General features: G+C 41.9%; 1 protein-coding gene across 4 annotated transcripts in view; it reads left to right on the top strand.

Annotated features, from left to right (window-relative positions):
• Positions 1-22937, top strand: part of ostf1 (osteoclast stimulating factor 1) — a 76460-nt gene that overhangs the window by 30434 nt on the left and 23089 nt on the right. For all 4 annotated transcript variants that reach the window (XR_013498177.1, XR_013498176.1, XR_013498175.1 and 1 more), the window contains exons 3-6: positions 5044-5094; positions 5196-5259; positions 6819-6872; positions 15508-15615. Coding sequence is in view for 1 of the 4 variants with exons in the window: in XM_078214538.1 (XP_078070664.1) it covers positions 5044-5094; positions 5196-5259; positions 6819-6872; positions 15508-15615 (277 nt within the window). In the remaining 3 variants the exon portion in view is untranslated. The remainder of the gene's footprint in view (positions 1-5043; positions 5095-5195; positions 5260-6818; positions 6873-15507; positions 15616-22937) is intronic.

Below are 22937 nucleotides of genomic sequence, written 5' to 3'. Positions count from 1 at the left end.
CCAACAGGTTTATTTGGTAGCAAAAGCCACACAAGCTTTCGGAGCTCCAAGCCCCTTCTTCAGGTGAGTGGGAATTCTGTTCACAAACAGAGCATATAAAGACACAAACTCAATTTACATGAATAGTGGTTGGAATGCGAATACTTACAACTAATCAAGTCTTTAAGAAACAAAACAACGTGAGTGGAGAGAGCATCAAGACAGGCTAAAAAGATGTGTATTGTCTCCAGACAAGACAGCCAGTGAAACTCTGCAGGTCCAGGCAACTGTGGGGGTTACAAATAGTGTGACATGAATCCAATATCCCGGTTGAGGCCGTCCTCGTGTGTGCGGAACTTGGCTATCAGATATCTTATTCATGTAAATTCATGTAAATTCATGAATATCTTATTCATGTAAATTGAGTCTGTGTCCCCATATGCTCTGTTTGTGAACAGAATTCCCACCCACCCGAAGCAGGGGCCCGGAGCTCCGAAAGCCCGCGTGGCCCCCGCCACCAAACAAACCTGCTGAACCCCAACCTGGTGTTGTTAAACCTCCCACCGTGTCCACCCCAGCATATGGGGACACAGACTCAATTTACATGAATAAGATATTCATGAATTTACATGAATTTACATGAATAAGATATCTGATAGCCAAGTTCCGCACACACGAGGACGGCCTCAACTGGGATATTGGATTCATGTCACACTATTTGTAACCCCCACAGTTGCCTGGACCTGCAGAGTTTCACTGGCTGTCTTGTCTGGAGACAATACACATCTTTTTAGCCTGTCTTGATGCTCTCTCCACTCACGTTGTTTTGTTTCTTAAAGACTTGATTAGTTGTAAGTATTCGCATTCCAACCACTATTCATGTAAATTGAGTTTGTGTCTTTATATGCTCTGTTTGTGAACAGAATTCCCACTCACCTGAAGAAGGGGCTTGGAGCTCCGAAAGCTTGTGTGGCTTTTGCTACCAAATAAACCTGTTGGACTTTAACCTGGTGTTGTTAAACTTCTTACTCCATTTATTTGGTACAGGGGAATTAAAAAGACAGAATACCTCCTCCTCCTGTTGATCAAAACGGGATGGGAGAGGGGGATAAATTCCCTTTTTGATACTCATGCCAACTGTTTTTCCCTCATTAGTTATGAGAGAATAATGTCTTTAGCTCTTTGCAATATAGATCAATGATAGAGGCAAGGGGTGGGGAGGGGGGGGGGGGGGGGGGCTGGGAACTACACGTGGTGGAGATCTGCAATAAAATTAGAATGCTGGAAATACACAGCAGGTCAATTGACAGCTGTGAAGAATAAAGATAGTTTTGTTTCATTTACATGCAAGTCAATGTTAAAAGAACAATGGCACTACTTATTTTCAATAGTAAGCTCCCTGATGGGTACGGTAAGTTAGTGATGGTGTATGGGGTGCACTAGCCTCCAGTGGATTTGAAATCTGATTGTATGACATTGATTTTGAGGTCTGTGATCACGATAATTAATAAATAGCATATATCGTAGGACTCTGAAGGAAATAGAAGAAAAAAAGTTCTGAAACATCGCATTTTTCTTATTTATAGAGATAAATTCTTATTCAGTTGGCGCAGGTATACCCACAATGCTGTTGGGGACAATAAATGTGAGAATAATGCCTTCAGCTCTTTGCAATATAGATCAATGATAGAGGCAAGGGGAGGGGGAACTACACATGGTGGAGATCTGCAACAAAATTAGAATGCTGGAAATACACAGCAGGTCAATTGACAACGGTGAAGAATAAAGACAGGTTTGTTTCATTTATATGCAAGTCCAATGTTAAAAGAACAATGGCACTATTGAGACCATTGGCTATCATCATGAAGAAATTATTGGGGCACTCGCAAGTTTCCACAAGACTGAAGTTTATTTTCCGTTACTTTGAATTAATATTTTGTTGTTTGTTTTTTAAATCCTCCTTTTAAAAAAATCCACATGAAAGACAAACTACAGCTGTGGGGGGGGGGGGGGGGGGGTCAAGTTTACAGCATGGAACTGAATATGAAGTTAACTCTATAAATAAGAAAAATGCAGTGTTTCAGAAGATATTGAACTGAGGTCCCATCTGCTTGATCGGGCGGATGCCATAGAACTACCTGAAAAGCAGAGGATTCTTCTGTTGTACAGTGTTAAAATTCTTCCTTCAGTCAGCACCACAAAAGCAGATTAACTGATCATGTGTTGCTATTTGGAGAACTTCAGTGAGTGGGCTAGCTACATAAATGAGTGCAGTTCAAAAATAATCTTGGTTGTAACGTAGTTTGGAAGTAATTTTTGCAAGAAAACTAGATTTTTGACAATTTGTAGATAGCTGTCTCCTTTCTGTTTGTTTTTATCTGAGAAATGCAATTGGATGAGATTGAGGGCCAACATATTTACTATGCAGCTGAGAGAAAATTAGCACATACAACCAGTATGAAGGAAGTGCTAAACCCAGGTTCAATTCTGTGTGGGTTTCTTCTGGGTGCTCTGGTGTCTTCCCACAGCCCAAAGACATAAGGTTATAGAGTCATGGAGATGCACAGCTTGAAAACAGGCCCTTCAGCCCAACTTGTGCATGCTGACTGGATTTCCTAAGCTGAACTAGTCCCATTTGCCTGCGTTTGGCCCATATCCCCCTCAACCTTTCCCATCTATGTACCTGTCCAAAATTAGGTTGATTGGCCATGTTAAATTGCTCCTTAGTTTCCCAGGATGTGTGGTTTAAATGGATTAGCCATGGTAAATGTCTGGGGTTACGGGGATAGGGAGGACTTGAGTAAGATACCCTGTCAGAGCTAGGTGCAGACTGGATGGGCCAAATGATGTCCTTCTGCACTGTAGGGATTTAATGATTCTAAGATCAGCCATGATATTGAATGATGGAGCAGGCTTGAGGGGCTGGACTGCCTACTCCTGCTTCTAGTTCTTGTGTTTCCCTATCTTGAAATGCATTCGGTCTGAATAAATTATTTGTCACCTGAGTGTCTTGTTTGAACTGAGCTGAGGCTGAGCTTTGTATTACCAAGACCACCTATTTCCAACTCTGCAATATCTCTCAATGCGACAATATCACAATACCTCCTTAACCACTGTATGACCTTTGACACCTTAGGATTTAATTATCTGTAATGCTCACCTTGCTACTTTTCCTGTCCTCCACAGAAACCAGTTTGTTCATAATTTTGTGCCGATGTGATTTCTTGCACAATGTTGGAATCATTTATCATGGATATTGATTAGTAATCCACATTGACTCCTTTGCAACAACCATTTAAATGTTAAATATTTCAGTCTAATTGCTCCAAGACCTTCACTCCCCCCACCCTCCCGCTCCACCTCTGCAGTCTCCTCTGGACATTTACGTCCCTCCCATTCTCCATGTGCATGGTCCTCTGACTCGTGTGCATGCCCTCCATTTGTCCCACCATTGGTATCAGAGTTTTCAACCATCTTGTGCTGCTTCCCTAAATGTAAAATGTCATCACCTTTCAAAATCTTCAACTTTGTTCCCAAACCTTCAGTCGCCTCTTCAAGTTTCTTCCTTCCTATCGGGATTATTTTATTTCCATGTTTTGAATTGCTCTTACAGATTTCAGTTCTACCTTGCTTATTCTCTTGTGTACGGTGGTGCCAGTCATCCGGCAGTTTATGTTCAGGATATGATAGCGAAACCCAGATAGGCAACAGTTATGCCTTGTGACGCAAAATGAATGTTGTGTCTTTTACATATGCCACCACATGAATTTCATCAATCTTTTTGACGATAAAGTGGGATGATTATTTAAAGTACTTACTTCACAGGTAGCAATTTAATGTACAGTGGAACAATGAATTACATTTACTTAGCTCAATCTCACTTGTCTCCTTTTTGATAGGAAAAATAATAAACCGCATGTTCTCTCTTTCGTGACCTGACTGACATGTTTTGGCAGCAGTTTTCTTATTGCTACTGAACAACAATTCAATGCAAAAATTTAGCTTCCAGCTCTGGGACTCACCTTGCAATCTCTCTTGTTTAAAATCAGCCTGTCTCATCTCGTCTCTGTTAATTCTTGCCCTTGAAAGCAGAGGGGAAATGTCTCTGACATCGTCGTAGGCCGACAGCAGACCTGTTGTGCAAATTGTGTACCCCCCAGGACTATATTCGCGATATGGGCCATGCCCACATCAATGAAATTGTCGTGATCACAGTGGATGTGAAAATAGGCCACCTGTGGCAAGATGAAATAGTCTGAGTTGTGACATCCTCTAATAGGCTTGTTTGGCTTTAATGTAGTCTTCAATGCTGGTGGCCTTTCTCTTGTGCAAATTCACTTTCTTTTATAGTGCAATATTTTGAAATACTGAAATGTGATGAATGTTTTGGGCTTTCTTGTATGTTGACAGTGCTTTATAAGTGAAAATTTTAGTAGATGTTCTTGTTGTAGCAGTAAATATGCATTTGTGTTATGCATTTTGCTATTTTTTGGGGCGATGTACTCTCAATTCCTGACAAATCGTCTTACTGCTAAAGAGCCTGATTGAGCTGTTAAATATTTGGTGTTGAATTGGTAGAATTAAAAACAGACTTTACTGCATTAATTGTCTGTGTGAACACTCGATGAACTTGCTGTTGCTCTAAAATCAGTCAGAATTTGGTGTTTTCCATCCAATATATTTTTTCACTTGTCCACACTGATATCAATAATCAGCACATCAGTAAATTGTACATTTTCTCTTAACAGACCAATGAACCAGTTGAATATACTTGATGACTAATCCTTAGCCGACTGCATACAAATTACGATTGTGTAATCTAATGTCTCTTCAGCAGATTGTATGGTTGTTTCCAGTAGGGTGGTTAATTATGATTATTTGCAAATAGAATAGGCTAAATGGTCTGTTTTCTGTTACGACTTCTATATATTTCTATGAAATTGTTAATTACATGATCACAATGTGTAGAATTCAACACTGGTGGTGTAATTATTTGGTTTTGCATTGTATTGACGAGTGAATGTGATAACTTTGCTTAATTAAATTTACCTTTGTTTTTTTTAGCCAGATGAATTATACTTTGATGAAGGAGATGTACTTTACATTTCAGATATTGTAAGTTCTTGATCAATTATATTTCTTGATCAATTCTATATCTTTCTATGATTTAATTCTAGATTTATTATGCTATATAAATGTATTATTCTTATTTTAAGAGTGATCCCAATTGGTGGAAAGGAACTTGCAGAGGCCGAACAGGATTAATTCCAAGTAACTATGGTAAGTGTAGGGGACTGTGTTATTTTTCAATCCTTTTTGATGGTTAGCTAACAACTGTTTTATTTCTGAATGAATTGTTTGAAATAGGCTCAACTTTACTTAACCCTAGCTTGCTTATTAATATTTCATCTATCTTCAGTAGCTGAGTACTAGAATCTAGGTCCAAATGTACTGAGCCTCTTTCAGAAAATCTCATTTGTATTGCATCTAATTTCACAAGGAGTGGGGCTGACCTGCTCATCCATGTCTCCCTCTCCTATAGATTTCCAAATTAACCAACAAGGCCACAGTCATAAACGGGACCCAAAATCCTTTTTTCTTGGAGAAGAGCAGCAATTTGAATTTTGTTTTTTTGAATAAAGTGGGATTATTAATTCCAGTTAAAACATTGGCTGAAATTTTCTGGCCATTCCCGCTAGAGGGATCTTCCTGTCCCCCTGATGGCGAACCAGTGGCAGGGATGCATACAGCGTTAAACTCCATTGACAGCGACGGGGCCTGAAAATCCACCACCATGAAAAACACTGCATAGGCGTGTGGAAAATCCAACCCATTGTCTGGATATTAATTGTTAAACTTTTCTATTCGTACTCTTGATGTGTATGTTTACTGTAGTTTTCAGATTTTCTTTACCATTGGGAAATTCTTTCAAAATCATATTCCCAGATCGTCTGCCGCCATGGCTGTGCTGCTATTAAAACGCAAACACATCAGCCATGATCTTATTAAATGGCGGAGCAGATTCGAGGGATCTAATGGCCTAATTCTGCTCCTAATTCGTATGTACATTCATATTTTGTTTCCTGGGAAACTGCTTAAAATATATAGAGTAAGGTCCCGCTGTTTATAGGGGTTACATTCCCTTAAAACCTCGCAAACAGTGAAATCGCTAACGTCGAGCATACTTTACAGTGAGAGCCAATTCCAGCCATCCTGAATTTGACATGTATAAAAGGTCAAAGGCAGTATAAACTATGTTTATAAATTTAAAGAGAAATCTCCTAGAGAAATGTTTACTAAAACAAGGAAAATGTAAAACTCGTCACACTTAGTACTTTACTTGAGAATGGTGACGGACTGAATCAGGAATTAAAACACAGCAACAAGGAATGTCCACATGCAAACACCAGCACACACATACAGTGCTCAATTTCTATTGCAGGAAATGTGTCATGAATGCATTCCTTTCTTAACTTTATTTAGGCAGTTTTTCTATTATTTTTAAAACTGCTGATAAATTAATATTTGCACCCGCAATGAGTGAACTGATATGCAAAGGCTTTTGTGTAGATAAGCGAATTTGCAAAAGAGGAAGTTACAAATGGCAGGATTTTACTGTACTTAAAGGGAAAGAATGTTGAACATTATTGGAGATTATTTTTAAAGTGAAAACGTAACCGAGGCTGAAATGTTCTTTCAGTTTAACATGCAGGATGCTTTCCAATTCTCACCCCCTTTGAGGATTTAATGACCAATATTTGAAACTTTGTCTTTTGAAAATTGGTACAAAAAATGTAGTTTTTTTCACATGAAAATTAATTTCTAATTTCTCTCCACAGTGGCTGAGCATGTAGAGTCAATCGACAACCCATTGCATGAAGCTGCCAAACGTGGTAGGTAATATTGATTGAAATAAATGATAAGTGCAAGCTGATATTTCTACCAGGTGCAACCTGAATCCTTGAGAATTTTTTGAAGTGCAATACCTTAAAGATTTTTCTCTAAGTGTTTATAAATGCAATTGTCACGTCACTGAAACAATTGACTACAATTATTTCTAGGCAAGAAAATTGAGACTCTTGAAATAGTGTGAATTCAGACACCACACCAAAGACTTGAACCATAGCCAGTGTAGACGTTTCAGCTCTGAGGAAGGGTCATTCAGACTTGAAACGTATTCCCTCTCCACCGATGCTGTCAGATCTGCTGAGATTTTCCAGCATTTTCTGTTCTTGTTTCAGATTCCAACATTCACAGTATTTTGCCTTTATTATAGATATTTCAGTGCAGTACTGAGGGTATGCTGCACTGTTGGAGGTGCCATTTTTCAGATTAGACTATTAAACCAAGGCATCCTCTGTTTTATCAGGTGGATGTAAAAAAAAATCCCATGGCTGTTGTCATCAAAGAAGAGCTTCAGAGTCTCACTGTGTCCAGCCAACATTTATCCTTGAACTCAAAATAGGTTATCTGCTTAGCATGGTCCTATAGTAATAAACTGTGAAAATTGATTCCCACATTCCCCTACAGTACAACAATGATTACACTTCAAAAGTCATTAACTGGCTCTGATTCTCTTTAGGATATCCTGAGGGTGTGTAAAGTACCACATAAGTGCAAGGTCGGTCGTCTTTCTTTAGGATTTGACATTGCATGGAATGTAACTGCATTGCAAAGCTGCAACTGCTTTAATAAATGCTTCAGGCACATAGTTTTTAACTTACCTGGAATAGATTTGGGGTGCTCTGATTTGTGGTGATTCCAGTTTGGAACCAGATAATATGAGGATGATACTGACTGCTGGAACTACCATTGCAGCTGGCAGTATCAGTTTGGTATAAACTCATGGATAGTAATGTTGAGAAGATAAAGCACAGAGTTATAGCATTGTTACAGCACAGAAGAAGGCCATTTAGCCCATTGTGTCTATGCTGGCTCTCGGGAAGAACAATATAACTTGTCTCATTCCTCTGTAGTAGTCGCCCCAAATATTTTCACCCCAGTATTTATTCAATTCCCTCTGAAAAGTCTTAATTGAAGCTACTTCCACTACCTCTCTCATTACATTCCAGATCCTAATCATTGACTGTGTAAAATCAAATTTCCTCAGACCACCTTTGGGTTTGTTTTTGTCAATTACCTTAAGTATGTGACCTCAACGTTTCCACCAATGGGGACAGTTTCTCTCTCATCACACTGTTTAGACTTCATAGAGGTTTACAGCATGGAAACGGGCCCTTCGCCCCAACTTGTCCATGCCGCCTTTTTTTTTTAAAACCCCTAAGCTAGTCGCAATTGGCCCATATCCCTCTATACCCATCTTACCCATGTAACTGCCTAAATGCTTTTTAAAAGACAGAATTGTACCTGCCTCTACTACTACCTCTGGCAGCTTGTTCCCGACACACACCACCCTCAGTGTGAAAAAATTGCCTCTCTGGACCTTTTTGTATCTCCCCTCTCACCTTAAACATATGCCCTCTAGTTTTAGACTCCCCTACCTTTAAACCCTAATTTAAACCATCAAATCCTAGTAAATCTTTTCTGCGCTCTTTCTAGTTTAATAATATCCTTTCTATAATAGGGTGACCAGAACTGTACACAATACAGAGATACACAGTACCTCTCATGATTTTGAGCATCTCCATCAAATCTCTTTTTCATCTTCTCTAAGGAAAGCAACTCCTAACCCAATTTGTCCAATCTATCCACCCAATTTGTCCAATCTATCTACCCAACTGAAGTTCCTTATTCCTGGGACAATGTTCATACATCTTTTCTCCATCTTCTGTAAAGCCTTTACATCTTTCCTGAAGTGTAGTTCCAGAATTGGACAGACTACTCCAGTTGAGACCAAACCGTGTTTTATTTAATTATAAAGGTTCTTCATAACCACTTAACTTTTGTTCTGGGCCTCATTAATAAATCCCAGGATCCCATTTGTCTTTTCATTCACTTTTTCAAGCTGCCCTGCTGCCATTGATGATCTGTGCAGATAGGGCCCCAGATCACTCTGCTCCTGCAACCACTTTAGAATTGTATCCTTTATTTTATGTTGCATCTTTTCATTCTTCCTTCTAAAATGTATCACTTCACAATTTCCTGCATTAAGTTTCATCTGTGACATTCCTGCTCATTCCACCAGTCTGTCTGTCCACTTGAGTCTATCCCTATCCTCCTCACACTTTATAGAGTACTTCTAAATATTGTGTCATCTGCAAATTTTGAAATTATGTCCTGTACACCAATACACATCTCTTTAACCTGTGCTAATGCCCCCTCCACTCACATTGTCTGTACCTTTAAGACTTGATTAGCTGTAAAGACTCGCATTCCAATCATTATTCATTATTTTGTAAATTGAGTTTGTGTCTTTATATGCCCTGTTTGTGAACAGAACTCCCACTCACCTGACGAAGGAGCAGCGCTCCGAAAGCTAGTGGCGTTTGCTACCAAATAAACCTGTTGGACTTTAACATGGTGTTGTTAGACTCCTTACTGTGTTTACCCAAGTCCAACGCCGGCATCTCCACATCATCATTTCCGAAGAAGAGCAGTATTTGATTCAAGAAGTTAACTCTATTTATCTCTCTCAAATGCTGCCAGACCAGCTGAGTATTTCCAGTACTTTTGTTTTGATTTCAGATTTTCAGCAAATGCAGTAATTTGCTTCCATCATTACCTTTTGTCTTCGTGTTGATTTTTATTAGGGTTTCCTCCTTTAGGTAGATATGGTAGAACATATGCCAAAGTGTTTGCATGCGTGTGCGCATGCGTGTGCGCATGTGTGTGTGCATATATATGTTTGTGTCTCTCCCCTCCTTAGGCTTGAGGCCATGCAAAACTCTGGTGCCTGTGTCTTAACTCACAGCAAGTTCTTTTCCCCATCACCCCTGTGCTCGCCGGCCACATTGGTTTCTAAGTAAGATTTTGAGTTTTTTAAAAGTTCTCATCCATGTTTTCAGATTCCTCCATGGCCCCTCTACTCCCTATTTTTGCAAGCTCCTCCAGCTGCACAACCATCCAAGATATCTAATTCTGGCCTCCAGTGCACCCCAATTTTAATCACTCCACCATTCGTGGCCGTCTGCAGCCTAAGTTCTGGAATACCCTACCTACACCCCTTTGCTTCTCTACCTCTCATTCCACCTTAAGACATCATTAAGACGTAAGAACTAGGAGCAGGAGTAGGCCATTTGGCCCCTCCAGCCTGCTCCACCATTCAATAAGATCATGGTTAATCTTTTTGTGGACTCAGCTCCACTTACCTGCCCGCTCACCATAACCCTTAATTCCTTTACTGTTCAAAAATCTATCTATTTTTTCTTTAAACCATTCAACGAGGTAGTCTCAACTGCTTCACTTGGCAGGGAACTCCACAGATTCACAATCCTTTGGGTGAAGAGGTTTCTCAAGTCAGTCCTAAATCTGCTCCCCCTTATTTTGAGGCTATGTTCCCTAGTTCCAGTTTCACCCGCCAGTGGAAACAATCTCCGGCTTCTATCTTATCTATTCCCTTCATAATTTTATATGTTTCTATAAGATCCCCCCTCATTCTTCTAAATTCCAATGAGTATAGTCCCAGTCTACTTAGTCTTTCCTCATAAGCTAACCCCCTCAACTCTGGAATCAACCTAGTGAATCTCCTGTGCACCCCCTCCAGTGCCAGTATATCCTTTCTCAAGCAAGGCCAAAACTGTACACTGTACTTCAGGTGTGGCCCCACCAGCACCTTATACAGCTGCAACATAACCTCCCTGTTTTTAAACTCCATCCCTCTAGCAATGAAGGACAAAATTCCATTTGCCGCCTTAATTACCTGCTGCACCTGCAAACGACTGTGATTCATGCACAAGGACATCCAGGTCCCTCTGCATAGCAGCATGCTGCGATTTTTTGCCAAGATCTATCTCATTCACCAAGTTTTTGGTCATTTTACCTACTGTCTCCTTATCCAGCTCAGTTTGTTTTATAATGCTCCCATGAAGTGCCTTGGAATGTTACATTATATTAAAAGACGTCATGGATTGGACTGTTTGAGGAAGAATTATTTACTCCACAGTATATCACATTCCATAGTAAAGCACATGCCCAGTGATCCATGTTATTTTATAGACGGGGAGAAAGACGATGGGTGGAATTTTCCGGCTGCACTCTTCCCAAGGCCGGAAAATCCCGCCCAAGGACCTTTGTATGGCTCTGTCCCGCCTGCTTCGATTCCCGTGCCCAGGCCTCCAAAGGTCCTTATTGATACAAGGCAAGTAATATAGCCAACGTTTGGTTGCTCTAATGCCTAATAGAGCTAATTGTAGAACTTGTATACAGAAGGAGGCCATTCGGCCATTTCTGCCTCTGTCAGCTCTTTGAAACAGCAATCCAATATGTCCCACTCTCCTTTTTTCCCTTTCTCACCCCTTCAAGCTTTTGTCCAATTCCTTTTGAAAGCTACTATTGTATCTGATTCCACCATCCTTTAAGCCAGTGCATTCCAGATCATCATAACTCACTGTATAAAGATAAAAAGTGAACGGTCTTCCCATTCAACATTTCAAAGATGCATGATTCAAAAAATATTAGTTAGATTTTTGGGGGAAAAAACCTTGCAATTCCCTTTAAATACTGCAAGTTGTTCACCTTCAGTTGAACGAATCAATCATGTGGTTCTGACTGGATTATTGTCAGATTGAAACCTTTGATTCAAGTCATAGACACCTGACGGGCAGGCAAGACAGGTACAATCTACTGGAGAAAATGGAAGAAAATTCCTTTCAGGTCCCAGCATTTGTTTCCTTGCAGCCACGTCCCTGAAATAGCTATCAGCCCGTGCACAGGAATTTCTGTTTGAGCTGACAACTCATCTGTATTATTGTGAATGCTACAGGCACTCGCGTACAAAGCCCTTAATTCAGCTGTCCCCAGAGCATTAGCCTGAGCCTCTGAATTACTCATCCTGTGACATTACCACAGTGTCACCATCTTTCCCCATTCTTCATTTTGGCAAAACACGCAGAGAGGCAATATAGATTAAATGGCTCTGTTTGGAACCATATACAGGGACAGTGGGACCTGGGGTGTATATGCACATAGACATTTAAAAGTGGCAGAATATATTCAGAAAGTAGTTAGGAAAGCACATGGTATCTTGGACTCCATAAGAGGTATTGAGTACCAAAGCAGGGAAGTTATACTGGAGCAAGAACGGAGGGCTCTTGAAAAACGCTTCAGGTCTGCCAGGATCTGGAGAGAAACAGAGTTAGCGTTTCAAGTGCACAGACTTAGTCAGAACTGAAAGGAGGGAGAATGTAGAAACTACAACAAAAAGTAGCAACTTTAAGAACAAAAGACAGATGGCCTAAAGTGAGAGGTGTTTTGCATTGAGGCCATACATGTATGGAATATTAAAAAAGGAAGGGTCAAAATGTAAAGTTGCTAAACTCAATGTTGAATCCTAAGGGCTACAACATGCCCAAACAGAAGATGAGATGCTGCTCCTCCAGCTTACAACGGGTTTCATTGGATCAATGCAGCAGGCCAAGGATGGACATGGGAGCAAGGTGCTGGATTAAAATAGCAAGTAACGGGAAGGTTAGGATCATGCTTGCGGACTGAACAAAGTGGACACTCAATCTGCATTTAGTCTCCCTTTATGTAGAGGAGGCTGCATTGGGAGTAGCAAATACAATAAACCAATTTGAAGGAAGAACAAGTGAAACACTGCTTAACCTGAATAGAGTATTTGGGGCCTTGCATGATGAGGAGGGAGGGGGTAAAGTGACAGGGGTTGCACCTTCTGCAGTTACAAGGGAAGGTGCCATGGGAAGGGGATGGGGAGTTGGGTGTGATGGAGGAATGGACTAGGGTGTCACGGAGGGACCAGTACCTGTGGAAGGGGAAGATGTGTTTGGTGGTGCTAGAGCTGGCAGAAATGGCGGAGGATGATCCTTTGAATGCAGAGACTCGTGGGATGAGAAATGAGGACAAGGGGGATCCTATTGTGGTACTGTAGGGAAGGGGTGAGGGTCGATGTGTGGGAGATGGGTCAATCCCAGTTGAGTGCCCTGTTAACCACAGATAGATTTGGGGGGGGGGGGGGCTCGGTTAAGGAAAAAAGCAGACATATCAGAAGCATCAATTTTGAAGGTGACATCATCAGTACAGATGCGACAGAGGCCGAGATATCGGTGAATGGGATGGAGCCCTGACAGGGAGCAGAGTGTGAGGAGCTGTCGTCGAGGTAGCACTGGGAGTCGGTGGCTTTGTCATGAATATTGGTGGTCAGTCTATCACCAGAAATGAAGTCACAGAGGTCAAGGGAGGGAAGTGAAGTATCAGAGCTGAACCATCTCGAAGATGAGAGAGGGGTAAAATTAGGAGCAAAATTGATTAATTTTTCCAGGTCCAGACGAGAGCACTGATACAGTCATCGATGTAACGAAGAGTTGTGGGAGCTGGCCTGAGTAGGACTGGAACAATGAGTATTCCACATAGCCTACAAAAAGATAGGCATAACTGGGGCCCATGTGGGTACCCATTGCCATACTGAACCTTTTATGAAGCTCTGGCTATGCCACAATTGTGTGTCCATTTCCCACCACGCTTTAGGAAGCATGTGTGGATCCTTGAGAGGGTGCAGAGATTTATCAGAATGATCTCGGAGATGAGAGACTTCATCTACATGATTAATTTGGAAAAGCTAGGGATCAAAGGTGATTGAGGAGTGATTAGATCAGAAGTGTATGAGATTATAACCTGTTTAGATCAGGTAAACAAAGAAAAGTGTTTCCGATTGCCAATGTTATAAGGACTAGATGGGACAGATATTTTACGTGGCGGGAGATAATCACCTGGAACTCTTTGCCAATAAGGTTGATAGAAACAGACAATGATTTCAAAAGGAAATTGGATGGGCACTTGAGGGAATTAATCTTATAGAGCTACAGGGATGGGGCGGTGGAATAGTGTTGATTTGATTGCTCTACAGATAGCTGATAAGAGCACGATGGGCCGAATGGCAGCCTCCTGTGCATTCTGACTCCATACACCACATCAATTGCATTACCTTCAATTACCCCCTCTGTTAGCTCATCAAAAAGCTCAATTAAATTAGTTAAACATAATTTGCCTTTAACAAATCTGTGCTGGCTTTCTTTGATCAATTCACACTTTCCCAAGTGAATGTTAATTTTGTCCCGGAGTATCGTTCCGAAAAGCTTTCCCACCACCATGGCTAAGCTGACTGGCCTATAGTTTTCGGGTTATTTTTACATCTTTTCTTGAATAAAGGTTTAAACATGATCAATTATTCAGTCTCCCAGCTTCACCCCGTGTACCCAAGGAGAAATTGAAGACAATGGTCTGTTCTATTATTACTTCCTGAGGATGTGCTTTTTGAAGACATGATTTCTGATATTTTCACTGGTTGGATTTTAAACTGGAACCTTATATTTAAAGAAACAGTTCTGATAGGGTGGGCTGCTACAAAGTAGAAATTCACATTCCACAAAGTCAGAATGAAAAGAGGTTATCAACTCCTCCCACGGAGTGTCAAAGTTCCCATCTTCTGACGATTCAGACCACACTAAGACTTTGCAGATGTTTGAGATAGGACATCAAAATTCAGTTACCCGTTCTGAAACAATAACTGCAACAGAAATTAGCTATTCAAGATCCTCTGGACTATACAACCAGTAAGGTATTTAAACGAAACCTCGGTCAAGCAGGAGAGAGGAAGAAGTGAAAAAGACAGTGATGTGCTAAAACAGATTGTTGGAAACGTGCGCCTTCTCTCATGCTCTCTCTCTCTCTCTCCCCCCCCCCCTCCCCCTCGCGTGCCCCCTTGTGCTCCTCCTCCCCCCCCCCCCCAAGTGCCATGTGTGTGTCTTTCTCTCTCTCTCTCGTACCCTCTCTTGTGCTGTGGATGGCACAGTGATCAGCACTGCTGCTTTACAATGCCAAGGACCGAGGTTTAATTCCAGCCTTGGGTCACTGTCTGTGTGGAGTTTGCACATTCTCCCTGTGTCTGTGTGGGTTTCCTCCGGGTGCTCCAGTTTCCTCCATACTCGAAAGATGTGCGAGTCAAGTTGATTGGCAATGCTAAATTGCCCCTTAGTGTCAGGGTAGATTAGCAGGGTGAATATGTGGGGTTATGGGGATAGGGCCTGGGTGGGATTGTTGTCGGTGCAGGCTCGATGGGCCAAATGGCCGCCTCCTGCACTGTAGGGATTCTATGACACTAATGATTCAGCAACGTTCTTGTTGGGCCAGAAACGTAATATCTAGATACTACTCCTGAAGAAACTTGAAAACGTCTCCTGCTCTCCGTCTTTTAAACTGTCTATTCCTATATTAGGAAATTTGAAGTCCCATTAATGGCTATTCCGTGATTTAGCATTTTTTCTGTAACTGAGAGGATGTAAAATACACATTCTCTCAAACTGCTGGCTGATTTATTGCATTCTGTATCTACTGTTGAGACTGGTGAGTCTCCCAAAAGACGACTTTGTTCATGCTGACACTTCAATTTTTCAGGGAATGAGAGCTGGCTGAAAGAATGTTTAGACAACAGAGTTGCAGTGAACGCTCTTGACAAAGCTGGAAACACAGCTCTCTATTGGGCATGCCATGGAGGACACATGGGTAAGGCTCTCTTGCTGCCTACAAAGAGCTCAATTCTAGAAACTGTTAAGTTGTTTTTGCATGTTGGAAAATTATTTTTGTTACTAAGCAAAAAACGCAAATGTTTAGATCAGTTTGTTTCCCGGCCTGCCTTCAAGACATTGCACATTGTGGGCTATAATTTTACATATGTTTGAGTTGATTAATAAAAGGTATTATACAAACGAAATGTGAAACTGCTAATAATGGGGGGGAAAGAAACTCTCTTTCAACCAATCTCACCAATAACATTATTCCATGATTTGTGGGTTTATGCAGTTCGCAAAATGGTTGTCGCGCTCATCTTAAATAAGTGAGACATTTCAGTAGTAATTCATTTGGGACATCTTGAAAGATATGAGAGAGTGCTATTTCAACCTTCCTTCCATTCGTCCTTGAAATTGCAAAAGTAGATCGACCAAATTTTGTTTTAATTTTTAAAAAAAATTTAAATTCATATTTAGGACATGGGTGTCGCTGGCTGGCCAGCATTTATTGTCCATCTTCAGTTGCCCTTGAGAAGGTGGTGGTGAGCTGCCGTCTTGAATCGCTGCAGTCCATGTTCTGTGGGTTAGCCCACAATGCCGTTAGGGAGGGAATTCCAGGATTCTGACCCAGTGACTGCGAAGGAAAGGTGATATATTTCCAAGTCAGGACAGTGAGTGGCTTGGAGAGGAACTTGCAGGTGGTAGTGTTCCAATGTATTTTCTGCCCTTGTTCTTCTAGATGGAAGTGGTTGTGGGTTTGGAAGGTGCTATCTAAGGATCTTTGGTGAATTGCTGCAGTGCATCTTGTAAATAGAGCACTGCTGCTACTGAGCATCGGTGCTGGAGGAAATGGATGTTTTTAGATGTGGTGCCAATCAAGCGGGCTGCTTTGTCCTGGATGGTGTTGTGCTTCTTGTGTTGTTGGAGCTGCATCCATCCAGGCAAGTGGGGAATATTCCATCACACTCCTGACTTGTGCCTTGTAAATGGTGGATAGGCTTTGGGGAGTCAGAAGCTGAGTTACTCGCCACAGTATTCCTAGCCTCTGACCTGCTCTTGTAGCCACTGTGTTTATGTGGTGAGTTCAGTTGAGTTTCTGGTCAATGGTAACCCTAAGGATGTTGGCAGTGGAGGATTCAGTGATGGTAACTCCAGTGGTGATGGTCATTGCCCGGGGGCATTTGTGTGGTGCGAATGTTACTTGCCACTTATTAGCCCAAGCCTGGATATTGTCCAGATTTTGTTGCATTTGAACATGGACTGCTTCAGTATCTGAGGAATCACGAATGGTGCTGAACATTCTGCAATCATCGTTGAATATCCTCACTTCAAACCATTATGACGGAGGGAAGGTCATTGATAAAGCAGCTGAAGATGGTTGGGCCTAGGACACTACCCTGAGGGACTCCTGCAGAGATGTCTTGAAGCTGAGATGCCTGACCATCCACAACCGCAACCATCTTCCTATGTATCAGATATGACTCCAACCAGCAGAGAGTTTTCCCCCGATACTCCTTGGTTCCAGTGTTCCTAGGGTTCCTTCATGCCATACTTGGTCGAATGCAGCCTTGATATCAAGGGCTGTCACTCTCACCTCACCTCTGGAATTCGGCTCTTTTGTCCATGTTTGAACCAAGGCTGTAATGATGTCAGGAGCTGAGTGAGCCTGGTGAAACCCAAACTGGGCGTCACTGAGCAGGTTATTGCTGAGCAGGTGCTGCCTGATAGCACTGTTGTTGACCCCTTCCATCACTTTACTGATTGAGTGTAGATTGATTGGGCAGTAATTGGCCGGGTTGGATTTGTCCTGCTTTTTGTGTACAGGACATACCTGGGCAATTTTCTACATTGTCGGGTAGATGCCTGTGTACTGTACTGGAAGAGCTTGGCTCATAACATAAGAAATAGGAGCAGGAGTAGGCCATCTAGCCCCTCGAGCCTGCCCCGCCATTCAATAAGATCATGGCTGATCTGAAGTGGATCAGTTCCACTTACCCGCCTGATCCCTATAACCCCTAATTCCCTTACCGATCAGGAATCCATCTATCCGTGATTTAAACATATTCAACGAGGTAGCCTCCACCACTTCAGTGGGCAGAGAATTCCAGAGATTCACCACCCTCTGAGCGAAGAAGTTCCTCCTCAACTCTGTCCTAAATTGACCCCCCTTTATTTTGAGGCTGTGCCCTCTAGTTCTAGTTTCCTTTCTAAGTGGAAAGAATCTCTCCACCTCTACTCTATCCAGCCCCTTCATTATCTTATAGGTCTCTATAAGATCCCCCCTCAGCCTTCTAAATTCCAACGAATACAAACCCAATCTGCTCAGTCTCTCCTCATAATCAACACCCCTCATCTCTGGTATCAACCTGGTGAACCGTCTCTGCACTCCCTCCGAGGCCAATATATCCTTCCGCAAATAAGGGGACCAATACTGCACGCGGTATTCCAGCTGCGGCCTCACCAATGCCCTGTACAGATGCAGCAAGACATCTCTGCTTTTATATTCTATCCCCCTTGCGATATAGGCCAACATCCCAGTTGCCTTCTTGATCACCTGTTGCACCTGCAGACTGGGTTTTTGCGTCTCATGCACAAGGACCCCCAGGTCCCTCTGCACAGCAGCATGTTGTAATTTCGTTCCATTTAGATAATCCAATTTGCTATTATTTCTTCCAAAGTGAATAACCTCGCATTTGTTAACGTTATACTCGGGGCACAGCAAGTTCTGGAGCACAAGTCTTCAGTACTAGTGCCAGAATGTTATCAGGGCCCATAGCCTTTGCAGTATCTAGTGCCTCCAACCGTTTCTTGATATCACATGGAGTGAATTGAACTGGCTGGAGCCTGGCATCATCCATTCGACCCTTCTGGCCGAAGATTGTTGCGAATACTTCAGCCTTATCTTTTGCACTAATGTGCTGAGCTCCTCCATCATTAAGGATGGGGATATTTGTGAAGCCTCCTCCTCCAGTGAGTTGTTTAATTGTCCACCACCATTCATGACTGGACGTGGCAGGACTGCAGAGCTTAGATCTGATCCATTGGTTGTGGAATCGCTTGGCTCTATCACTTGCTGTTTATGCCGTTTGGCACACAAGTAATCCTGTTTGATAGCTTCACCAGGTTGGCACCTCATTTTTAGGTATGCTTGGTGCTGCTCCTGGCATGCCCTCCTGCACTCTCCATTGAACCAGGGTGGATCCACTGGCTTGATGGTAACTGTTGAGTGGGGGATATGCCAGGCCATGAGGTTACAAATTGTGTTGGAGTACAGTTCTGCTGCTGTTGGCCCACAGTGCCTCATGGATGCCCAGTCTTGAGTTGCTAGATTGGTTGGAAGTCTGTCCCATTTAGCAGGGTGATAGTGCCACACAACACAATGGAGGTTATTCTCGATGTGAAGGTGGGACATTGTCTCCGCAAGGACTGTGCGGTAGTCACTCTTAGCGATACTGTCATGGGCAGATGCATCTGCAGCTGGCAGATTGATAAGGATGAGGTCAAGTATGTTATTTCCTCTTGGTTCCTTAACCACCTGCTGCAGATCCAGTCTAGCAGTTATATTCTTTAGGACCCAACCAGCTCGATCAGTCGTGCTGCTGCTGAGTCACTCTTGGTGGCGCACAATGAAATCCCCCACCCAGAGTTCATTTTGCACCCTTGCCACCCTCAGTGCTTCCTCTAAGTGTTGTTCAACACTTGGAGGAAGCAAGCAGGAATACTGATTCATCAGCCAAAGGAGGACAGTATGTGGTAACCCGTAAGAGGTTTCCTTGCCCGTGTTTAACCTGAAGCCATGAGACTTCATGGGGTCCGGAGTCAATGTTAAGGACTCCCAGGGCAACTCCCTCCCAACTGTATACCATTGTGCCGCCACCTCTGCTGAGTCTGTCCTGCCGGTGGGACAGGACATATCCAGAGATGGTAATGGTGGTGTCTGGGATGTTATCTGTAAGGTATGATTCCGTGGGAATGATTGTCAGGTTGTTGCTTGACTAGTCTATGAGACAGCTCTCCCAATTTTGGCACAAGCCCCCAGATGATAGTAAGGAGGACTTTGTAGGGTTGACAGGGCTGTTTGTTTTTTTGCCATTGTCTTTTCCAGTGCCTCGGTCCATGCCAGGTTGTCCGTCCGGTTTCATTTCTTTGTTGAGACTTTGTAGCGATTGATACAACTGAGTAGCTTGCTCGGCCATTTCAAAGGGCAGTTGAGAGTCAACCACATTGCTGTGGCTCTGGAGTCACATATAGGCCAGACCAGGTAAGGACGTCAGATTTCCTTCCCTAAAGGACATTAGTGAGCCAGATGGCTTTTTCTGACAATCGACAATAGTTTCATGTTCATCACTGGACTTTTAATTCCAGATTTTAAAAATTTAATTCAAATTCCACCATTTGTCATGCGAAATTCAAACCCGGGTCCCCAGAACATGAGCTGGGCTTCTGGGTTAATAGTCTCGCGATAATACCACTAGGCCGTCGCCTTTTCTGCAATAATTAAATATGGATGAAGTAGTTTAAGAAATGTCATTTCAACATAATTTATTCTTTCATGGGCTGTGGGCATCATTGACAAGGCCAGCATTTGTTGCCCATGGTCTGGGTTGTTTGCCCCCTATTTAAAGTTTATTTATTTACTTATTAGTCACAAGTAAGCTTGCATTAACACTGCAATGAAGTTACTGTGAAATTCCCCTAGTCGCCACACTCCAGCGCCTGTTCGGGTCAATGTACCTAACCAGACTGTGGGAGGAAACCGGAGCAGCAGGAGGAAACCCACGCAGACACGGGGAGAACATGCAAACTCCACACAGGCAGTGACCCAAGCCGGGAGTCGAACTCGGGTCTCTGGCGCTGTGAAGCAGCAGTGCGAGCTACCGTGCCGCCCCTGAATTATTATTCGGTTTGTGATGTTGCGGTACTGTGCCCCCCCCCACACCCCCAGAGAGCTCGCTATTTCAGAGAGCTATTAAGAGTCAGCTACATTTTTGTGGGTCTGGAGTCGCATGTTAGCCAGACCGGAGGATAAGGATGCCAGATTAGTTTCATGGTCGTCATTACTGAAAATAGCTTTTAATTTCAGACTTATTCGTTGAATTTCAACTCCACCAGATGCCATGGTGAGATTTGAACCCTTGACCTCTAGTCCATTGACATTATCACTATGCCACCATCTCCCCTTAATAAATTGATTAACCTGCTGCCTCTGATAGCAGACCATTGGTTGAATAAGTCTGTGAGTATGCTGTGTTTTGGTGGGATTAAACGAGCTGTCATCCATCAGTACACACTCGATGAAAGATTCTTAGATTAAATTTAGGGACATGTAGCTGTTACAAAAATTATGGATTTTAGTCTTAAAATATAGCTTGGTACTAACATATTTAATTGTGTCATAGTAAACATATAATAAATATAGAAACTGATTTAATTGTGTCGTGTGGGTTGTCCTGGGTAAGATGCTCTTTCGGAGAGTTGGTGCAGACTCGATGGGCCAAGTGGCAGCCTCCTGCACTGTCGAGATTCTATGGTTCTGTAGTACGCAAGAGATTAAACGTTTAATTCACAGGTTTAAATCCATTTTAAATCAGCAGAAAATTACACTGATTGTTCAGTTGGTGGCAGTTGGAAGCAAGTCATTCAATGAAGTTAGGTTTGTGTTTAATAAGTAGCTTTCCTTTCTTTAAAACTCTCAAAATTCCAGTTACTGTTTTGGAATGATTTCTTAACCTGCCCTGTTCAAATCGATTAGTGCAGTTGACAGACTGAATCCTGTGAAGTTAATAAGATAAGACTACATTAATAATAAACAAGGATTTTTAAAGAAATACATATCAAGCAAATGTAGCCATGGTTTCTAAATCTATTTTGTCCTAAAACAGTTATATTTCTACTGTATATAGATCTCAGGAATTACAAAAGAATTCTTAAAGATTTGCTTAACTATTGCGTTCAATAAATTTTACCTGCCGGGTTTCTCGAGACTGGGACTATAGTCAACTTGTTTAAAAATAAACCTTGTTAAAATACATAAGCCCTAACCTTTGCAGCAACGTTTATTTGGGGACTAAAGGGAAAGTTCAAGACACTGCATTAATTACTATCCTATTAAATATACCTTCAAGGCCTGCAACAGTGCGCCTTGTGAAGGAGCAAGCTATCTCGATCAGCAACTTCTGTATTTCTGCATTTAACTGCAGACGTCTAAGTGCCAAAAGTTGCTTTCTCACTTCCCTCGCTATAATTGTATACCCTTTTATCCTCACTGCTATTATGGCATAGCCTGGCCCATTATATTTTTAAATAGAAGTATACATTTTTAAATGCTGACATTTGTATATAAATATAAGGAAATGTGCTTGAAAAAATTGGCAAACTGATTAGGATTGAAACATCATTAATTATGATGTGCATAGAATGAAAGATAAATATCTTCCTGTTATTTTCAGGAATTTTGCTGATTTAGTTTTTAAAATTCTTTGTGAAAAAAAATGTTATTGTTTTAGGAGCATCGTATGTTACTGCAATTTGATAAAAACGTGCGGGGGCTGGAAATGGTTAACAGTTGAGATGCCAGTGAGCTAATTATTTCCTCCATGGGCTGTAATTAATTAGGTTAACTTTAGCAGCAGGTTAATAGTATTATACCTGAGCCAGACAGATTTCTGTAATCTTGAGTGATTGACTAGCCAGCCTGATTGTCAACCCTGCTGGAATCTATCATAAAGGGTGTGTTGACTGAATACTTCGAAGATTGGACAGAGTCAACATGGATTTATGAAAGGGAAATCATGTTTGATAAACTTGTTACAGTTTTTTGAGGATGTAGCTAGCGGAATAAATGAGGAAGAACTAATGGATGTGATGTGTTTGGGTTTTCAGAAAGCTTTAGATAAGGACCCATACAAGAGGTTGGTAAACAAAATTAAGACACGTAGGATTGAAGGTAATATACTGATGTGTATTGATGGTTAACAGACAGAAAACAGAGTAGGAATAAACAGGTCATGCGCAGGAGGACAGGCCGCGACGAGTAGGGTGCAACAAGGATCAGTGCATGGGCTCCAGCTATTCACAATCTATGTCAATGGTTTGGATGTAATATTTCTAAGTTAACTGATAACACAAAACTAGGTAGCAATAAATTGAGACAGATTAAAAGAGGCTTCCAGAGGACTTAGGCCAAGTATGTGGGCAAGCATGTGACAGATGGAATATAATGTAGTTATTCATTTTGGTACGACAAACAGAGTATTTCTTAAATGGTAAAGATTGGGAAGTGTGGATGTCTGAAGGGACCTGGATGTTCTTGTTCAT

This window comes from Mustelus asterias, chromosome 6 (assembly GCF_964213995.1).
Source record: "Mustelus asterias chromosome 6, sMusAst1.hap1.1, whole genome shotgun sequence".
NCBI lineage: Eukaryota > Metazoa > Chordata > Chondrichthyes > Carcharhiniformes > Triakidae > Mustelus > Mustelus asterias.
The sequence above is the reverse complement of the archived record's forward strand: the minus strand, read 5'-3'. Positions and strand labels throughout refer to the sequence as shown.